The sequence below is a fragment of the Pygoscelis adeliae genome, unplaced genomic scaffold, assembly GCF_000699105.1.
Source record: "Pygoscelis adeliae isolate BGI_AS28 unplaced genomic scaffold, ASM69910v1 Scaffold75, whole genome shotgun sequence".
In the NCBI taxonomy this organism is placed as follows: Eukaryota; Metazoa; Chordata; class Aves; order Sphenisciformes; family Spheniscidae; genus Pygoscelis; species Pygoscelis adeliae.
Genome location: NW_008824772.1, coordinates 1,647,667 through 1,655,764, shown reverse-complemented (window position 1 = coordinate 1,655,764; position 8,098 = coordinate 1,647,667). Strand labels below are relative to the sequence as shown.

The 8,098-nt window shown below is 36.9% G+C and overlaps 1 protein-coding gene across 1 annotated transcript in view; it reads left to right on the top strand.

The window, feature by feature from the left end:
- Positions 1-8,098, top strand: part of HELZ (helicase with zinc finger) — a 73,277-nt gene that overhangs the window by 63,007 nt on the left and 2,172 nt on the right. The window contains exons 26-29 of the mRNA XM_009323671.1: positions 1-4; positions 368-613; positions 1,763-2,276; positions 5,206-5,458. The exon at positions 1-4 is cut by the window's left edge and continues 559 nt beyond it. Coding sequence (XP_009321946.1) covers positions 1-4; positions 368-613; positions 1,763-2,276; positions 5,206-5,458 — 1,017 coding nt within the window. The remainder of the gene's footprint in view (positions 5-367; positions 614-1,762; positions 2,277-5,205; positions 5,459-8,098) is intronic.

The following is an 8,098-nucleotide window of genomic DNA, read 5'->3' as shown; positions in this document are numbered from 1 at the left end:
TTAGGTAGGTGACTTTCCTTTATTTAAATTCAGAGTGTGCAATTATAACTACATTGAAGTGAAAATGAAGGAGGTATTTACCTTTTCAGGCACATTGCTCTGAATTGGGTCATTGTTGGGTTAGTTTCCATAAGTAATGTCATTTGAGCATAATTTGCTGCTTGAGGCATGTTTGAATATTCAGCACTTTATTAGAAGATTCATGTTTATACGATTTTCCATATGATTTGAATAACCAGGTTATACACTGCAATGCAGTTAGTATATAATAGGCCCTGGAATATACTGTATAAAAAGTATTCTTTTTTTTTGACATAAAGATCTTTAAAAAGGAGCATTAGATAAATTTTTTTTTTAAAACTATTTTTATAGATCGTATGCATGGAAATGTAGCTTTGGAAACAATAAGGCAGCAACAACAAGCCAGGTTACAGCAATGGAATGAACATAATGCCTATCTCAGTCAAGGCACTATTCCATATCAACACCATCACCATCCTCATCTACCACATCTTCCTCAGCAACCAATTGGATTGCATCAACAGCAGCAAGTTAGGGCAAACTGGAAACTTGCCAGTAATACAGAAGATGAAACAGAGGCAACATACTCAAGGTATTTGTTTACTGAGTCATCAGAGCTTGTATAAAATTGAGCACTGGGCACCTATCTGTAACACTGTGATCAAGTGCAAGACATTTAAAGGTATTGCTTTTTGCTGCTGTTATTCTGAAGGTTGAAGGAGTTGGCAGGCTGACTTACAACTATGCTTTTATTACGTGTTTTGCTTTATTCTGTTAGTATATTGGGTAGTAAAGCTGTAGTGGAAAAATACTTTTATGGAGCTTTTCAGTGCTGTATTTATGGAATAAGGAATGGATAGAGAGTAACAACCTTGTGTTTATAAAAGGCGTCTGAGTGTAGTTAAGGCCTATTTAAGCTGTAAATTCTTCAAATTGAATTAGCAGTCTCAGATTTATGTGCTTGAAAAGAAACAAACCAACCCTTCCCCAAACACTGCTCCCCAATAAAACCCAAACTTTCGTTGCTTTTCAAAAAGCCTTTGCTTTTAAAAGCAGATTTAAAAAAAATGCTTATATTTGAGGTGGAGCATTAGGGGGCAAGAAAGGAAGCTGTTGAACATAAACAGAAAAATGGTTCCAGTGGTCATCAGCTTTAATCATGTATATTGTAAAGGCTGGATTGTTAAATTGCCTCTGTTTACTGTCATCTCCCACTATGCTTTAGTTCCATCTGGTTTCTTATAGCCATGGTAAAGCCTGAATGCTCTCTTATCTGACTCTGTGAAGTGCTGAATTGAATATTCTTGACCTTTTGAAGAAGTTTGGAGGTATATTGTGCAAGCGAGGGGAATCCCTGATTGTTCTGGTTTTTGCCTTTTAAGGGGTTAACATTTTCTTTAACTGTGTGAAGTTTTTTGCTTTGTATAATAAAGCAGAGGAAATCCTTACCTTAGTTGTCTCTTAAGAGAGAACAAAAAATTGATTCTTCTGACTGAAAAGGAAATCTCAAGAGTTATTAAAACTTTGAGTTGATTCAGGTAGGTATTTCATCCAATTAATCCTCTTGTGCCTAATTTCTGATGCTCACAGTCATATCCTTTGAAGTTAGGGTCAGTAAGCGCAAAGATGAGTATATTTAAAATCAGCGGTTTGTACTTCGAGTTTTCTCAACCTCAGAAAAAGTGGGATTTCAGCAAAACGTTTTTTTCTTTTTCTTGATACATTTATTCTGTCAATACAGATTCCAGGATTTGCTCAGAGAACTGTCACACCGTGATCAAAGTGAAAGTCGGGACTTAGCTGAAATGCCACCCCCTCAGTCAAGACTGTTGCAATACAGACAAGTTCAGCCCAGAAGCCCACCAGCACTCCCTTCTCCTTCCTGCAACTCTAACCACAGTGGTCACTTCCCTAACTTCACTGAAAACAACAGAGACATTGAAATACCCAGTAACCCAGCATTTCAGCAGCATTTACCCCAAATGTACAATCCCCCTTTCTCAATGCCATCTGAACATATAACCCCATCTCCCTTGAAATACCTGCAACCTGATGGATCGTGGACTTATGCTAACCTACAGCAGAATCACCTTATGGGGCAGGGCTTTCATTATGGTATACCTCCATTGCCCCATAGGTCGCAACAAAACCCTTTTATACAAATACAGAATCATCAGCATGCAGTTGGTCAGGAGCCATTTCATCCACTCACATCTCGAGCAGTATCTGCTTCTTCGCTCCACAGCTTAGAAGAGGTAGGCATTTTTGTCTGCGTATGCAATTGTCATGTCATTTTAATATCAAATTATATTCTGAAGTGGTCATGAATGCAAAATACCTCACGTATTAAAAGCTCACACTGGGAATTTCGGTGAGGTAAAAATTTTCTCTGTGGCTTCTCTGTTCTCCCTGTGTGTATTTGTGGTTCTCATCGCTGCAGGTATAACATTTTCTCTGCTAAACGGGAGGTCTTGGCTTTTTGAATGTTACTCAGTTTTCTTGCAATCATTGCTCTATTATCTGCATGTCACTTATCTGGAGTGCAAATTAATCACACCCCAGGTGCAAACTCATGAAATGACTCTCTGGAAAGTCAGCTTGAATCAGCCAGCAAGTTGGCTCAGTATTAAACTGTGAATATGGTTGAGTTACTTTTCATACGAACTTGAGACCAGAGCAGTACAGTTGTTTTGGCATGGTACAAAACCTGATTTAAGAAATCCCACCTGGCCTGAGCTTATTCTCTGTAAAGCCATCCTGTGTGTTTTGGGGGCTCAGAGTGCTGGAAATCAGTGCAGAGATATCCAGCTGTGCTGCATGAATCTGGATCCAGCACAAACCCTGCCACACCAGAGCTGGCTCTATGCCTCTCGATCTTTTTTTGTTCTGGACTTGTAAGGGTGTGTGTTATGGGATGCAGACTATGCAAGCACATACAACTAGGACAGGTCACGTTTTGAACAGCAGTTTCTAATCCCTGTTGGAATCTGGAGTGCTAAGGAGTGTATGATATGTAGACATGGAGTATGCTGGAGCCAGGTTGTATTCCAGGAATGTCAGAATTAATATTCTCAGATAATCTTGCACTGACTGCATGTAATCCAATATTTGTACATGAAGTTAAGTGGCTTGTTCTGTGATGCATTGCTGTCAAGGTTTTTAGAGAAGCTGTGGGGGTATCCCTGCTCATCACTATCCCACGTAATACGTATTTGTCTTTCAACTTCTGAAAATAGAAAATACTTAGTTTATGTGCCTGAGCAAAGTAACTAAAATTGAATTCCAGTGCATTTTACAAATTTCTGTCTTATACGGATCCAGAGAGGTTAACGGAGTCCTCAGGCCCAGCTAGAGCTGTAGTAAGATTTGGTTTTATAGACATTTAAAAAAATCTATGTCTCGGTCCATTAAGCCATACCACCTTGTATAAAATCTAATACTTTGTGACAGCAGTTAATGCCGTCAGTACAGCGGGACATAGGAACAATGGCTTTTCAGCAGTAATAAACTAATAAATATTCCTACAGAGTTTGTGACAGCTCCTGCTATCTGAAGACAAATAGAGTGAGCCTTTATGTAATTAGTGCAAATTCATTTTAGTTCTTATTTCTTCTTCCTTTCAAAATATGTGACAGAAATGCCAAATGCAGTAAAAGTATTACAAGACAGAGACTTGCATGTAAAGTTTCCAAGACTACTAGTTCAGCTGGTAGGTAGGACTGAACATAGAAAGAAATCAAAATGCAGTTTTAGGTGTATTTGTAACAGAGATCCCTCATATAAGGCAGGTGTCAGGGGAGATGTCATGACTTTTAGTGTCCTTACTAAAATGTTTTCTCAATCGCTATTTATGAAACTGTTCATTGACTTGATACTTGAAAGGTTTTGCCTGTGTTTAGTCAAACCAGATTTGAACTGCATATCAAAGGGAATACTTAAGTTATTCTGTCTGGTCCTGTACTTGCAAGTGTCCAGAACTTTGATAACTTCCTGATTGCTTACCAAAATTCCCCATTAAACTCAATAAAAAGTATACTTTTTGGGTGTGATTCAGGCAGTAACTTATGAATTTTGGTGGTGGTGTTAAAGAATATCCTCAAGAGAGCAGAGTGACAGGATATCTTAAGTGCTGTTCCCTTGATATATCATAATATATATGATATATATATCTCATTATATATCTATAATGAGATATTACAGTTTTCTTTCATGCACTCTTTTCCTTGTCTGGTTTTTGTGGATGATATAATAACAATACTGGGGCATTGCAAGCAAGTTATTTGATGTTTATTTAGCTAATTTTTTATGACATTTCATTAAGATGCTTACTTTTTGCCTTTACCAAGTATAGATTTACTTCTATGACTTCTGTTATTTGTGCTCTAGTTAGTCAGTACAGTGCAGAAGGAAGCAAATACTGTGTTTATTTTTTTTTAAACAAACTGTAATACAACAGGCTTGCTTTGAATCTTGACAAAGTTTTGAGGGCCGAAAGCTTAGAGGGTCCTTAAATCTGAAGTCTTGAAGCCACCAGGTTAATTAACGGAGCTCCTGCCATTTTCATCTACATGATCTACCGGGTTTATGGAAGCAAGTAATTTCTGTGGTTTCAGATAAAATTCTCTGCATTTATTCCTCCTGAGGGCACACACTTCTCCAGAGCATTTGTTTTGTGTGTACATACACAAAATCCAGTATACAAATGTATCATGATTCCCCAAATCCTGGTATACAAGTCACTCATTTGTCCTTTGGAAACTAAAAGCCATTTTTTTCTTCTCTGCATTGTAATTGAACATTTTTCTCTTGCTCTTGTATCTTTCTGTGCTTCCTTTGCTTCCTTTGTACATGCTGGGTATCTTCTTCCTCACTACGTGATACATCTCCCATGTAGGAGTCTAAGATGTAAAGGTTGATAAGAATTAAGGAATGTCAGTTGACGCTCTTTGCACTTCCTTTAAAATTCTGTGTCTGTTTTGTGTGATTAAAATACATTATCAGTGACTGCAATATACAAAATAGAACTTGAAATGTAATAGATTTTTTTCTAAAGGCAAAGGACTTTTTTTTTTTTCTTTATAAGGCACTGCAGGGAAAAAAATTGAATGGAAAAATGATATTTGATACCTGCAGTTAAATAAAAGGAGCAAAAGGCCTTTTTTTGTTTTGTTTTTCTGTTTGCAGTATGAACCAAGAGGACCAGGCAGGCCGTTGTACCAAAGAAGAATTTCGTCTAGTTCAGTCCAGGCTTGTTCTGAAGAATTAAGCACTCCTCAAGACAGTCTTGGTCAATGTAAAGAGCTTCAGGACCACAGTAACCAGTCATCTTTCAACTATTCATCGCCTGAGTTGTGGGTAAATTCCTCCTCATCTGCCCCATACCCAAACATTCCATGCAACGGAGCCAACAGAGCAGTTCCACCCCGGGAGTTGTTAGGTAGGTACAGACTTGATCTTTGCTTCTCTGCTTGTCTCTCTGCTCCATTAAGTAGACTATTTAGGCTGGAGTGAGCAAGCCTAAATGAAAGGGTTGGGGTTATTTTTTTCTTTTCATAAAATGTTCTCTGCCATCTCTTCAAATCCTGAAACTAATTTAAGCAAAGGTTTCTGAAATATTCATTGTTTTAGTAGTTAAAGGTTTGCTTAGAGTAATCCTATTTTCATTTGCTGTCTTGTTAACATTCCGGTACATTGCTGATGTCTGAAGAACACTGTTGAGTATTCTTCATCTACAAAAAGCAATACTGCTCCTTAGTCTTCTCATAAAAGTCCTAGTAAACCCACATATTCTCTTAACAGAGGTTTCCAGTGCAACTGAGTTTTTGCTAAAAGGAGCTACGGTAACTGGTGGGATTTCTTTGCAAGATAGGTTATTTGTTTCCAGAGTCAATGATATTTCTTGTTAGTATTACAGTCTGGGGGAGAAACAATATAAACTGAATTAGTAATCTCAGTGTATTTCCTAGTAAATTCTGGTACTTCATTAAAGTAACGATGAAGTTTAAACTCTCACTGTGAAAGAATCACACTGGAACCTGGCTTCACTGGTGGTAGTAGCAGTGCTGATTGATTTAGCAGAGAGAAACTAAATTAACTTTTCAGTGATTAAAAAAAGCTGCAAGTAGAGAGTCAGAGCAGTGCAGCTATTCTTCTGTTCTCCATATTTTTAATGTTGTTGAAAAACAAAATTACCAGGATAGTACAGTTTATTCTCCATGACTTTGCTTTAAGGATCTCCAACTATAATTAAAAAGAAAAGAAAAATATGAACAATCTTCCAGTGTGAATATTAAAAACACTTAATAATGTGAAAAAATATTTATAAGCTGGTTTTATTGCCCTTAAAAGATCTAATTGCTTTTGGTGAAATTTTATAAACCTAAAATATCTTGTAATTTCATAGTACAGTAATTGTAAAGTAGAAACATGCAGTGTAGACTGAATGAAAAAAAGCTGTTTATGTCAGCAACAGTGCTCAAGAGTTAAGTTCTTAATGTGCATTTTCATTTCTAAAGTGTGAAAATGTTATTGTGCAAAAACATATTTATGGCACTACTTCTTGCGCTAAGATCAAAGCTTCAAGCTCAGGGCACTTCTTTCAATTATTTTTATTTTTACTGAAAATTAAGGAGCTGAATGCATGATATTATGTGTCATCACGAGTGGCATCCGTCTCTGAAGTTGCTCTCTAGACTCTGTGGTTATCTAATAGGAACTCAGGGATCCTAGCAAGATTACGCTGGGATCAGCTGATACCACATTTCCTTGCTTTAATGTAAAGATTGGGAACATATTTGTGAGTAAAGTCCTCAGAGGAGATATCTGTGTGTAAAAAGTACCATATCTATACATTTGCTGTCAAATAATAAATCCTAAATAAAAGGGGCAAGTTTTGACTAGTATCTGCATCTGCTATGAAAATATTTTTTATTGTAGTTAAGCGTGGTTTCTGTTTTGTAAATAAATATATATGCGACATTGCCCTGGATCTAACAGTTCATGCAGACCTCCATTTTTATGGCTGCTGTGCTTTTCTGCATTTACAGCTCACTGGCCTTGATGATCATATATAAAACCCAAATGTGTTTTATAGTGCTATGGGTTAATGACCAGTAACTTTAGTGTTTCTGGTTACTATTGATTTTTATCCGTGAAATAAAAATCCATGAGAGATGCTATGAACTAGTCCTGTGCCTGTATTCATTGCTTGAGAGTGAGCAATCGCGACACCAGACCGTTCAAGGGCTTATATTTCCTGTACATCAGAAATGGCTGCGGCACAAGTATTTGGTTCTATCAGTGTGGACTTAGGGGGTGCAAGGAGAGCTGCTGTGAATTGCTCAGCGGTGTTATATGCAGACACTTTCCAAAACTGCAATTTGAGAGCTTGACTTGCATTGCTTTTTCTGTTGATGGAAAGAAAATTATTTAAGTTCTTATCAAACATGTGTTTTTCATATTTTTTCTTCAGTTCGATACCTCTACCACACATAGCTTTCACCTCTGGCCCTGCTTGTCATTACTTGTCTTCTCTTGAGTGCCATGGTTATTTTTGGGAGGGTTTTTTGCTTGTGTTCTGGGGTTTTTTTTGGAATCGTAGCAACCCTAGCAAAACTGTTTTGCTTATGTTCTTTCCATATTCATTCTTCTGTGGGTTGTTTGGGGTTTTTTTGTTTTGTGGGTTTGGGGTTTGTTTTTTTTTTTTGAGTACTTTATCAAAAACAAAAGCCTGTGTGTGACTCTTCCAATGAGAAACTTAACTATATACTTATGTTTTTCTACTTTTGTACTCATTTGATGGTACGTTTTTGTATGTGCACTTTAAAAATAACATATACATTTAAAGATTGAAATAATTACAGAATATATCTGTTGCCCAACTCCTAGGCTATTTTAGATAGAATGTACATCTGTATTTCAGTGTGGAGTTTCTCTAGCTATGTAAGAGCAGAATTCTCCAGACAAAAGTAAGATACCTCATTAGGATTCAGGAAATTCACTTGAAAGCAGTTTTATACCTATGGTTTAAAGCACCATTTTCTTCTGATAGTTACAGGAGTTGTTAAATGTGGAGCAA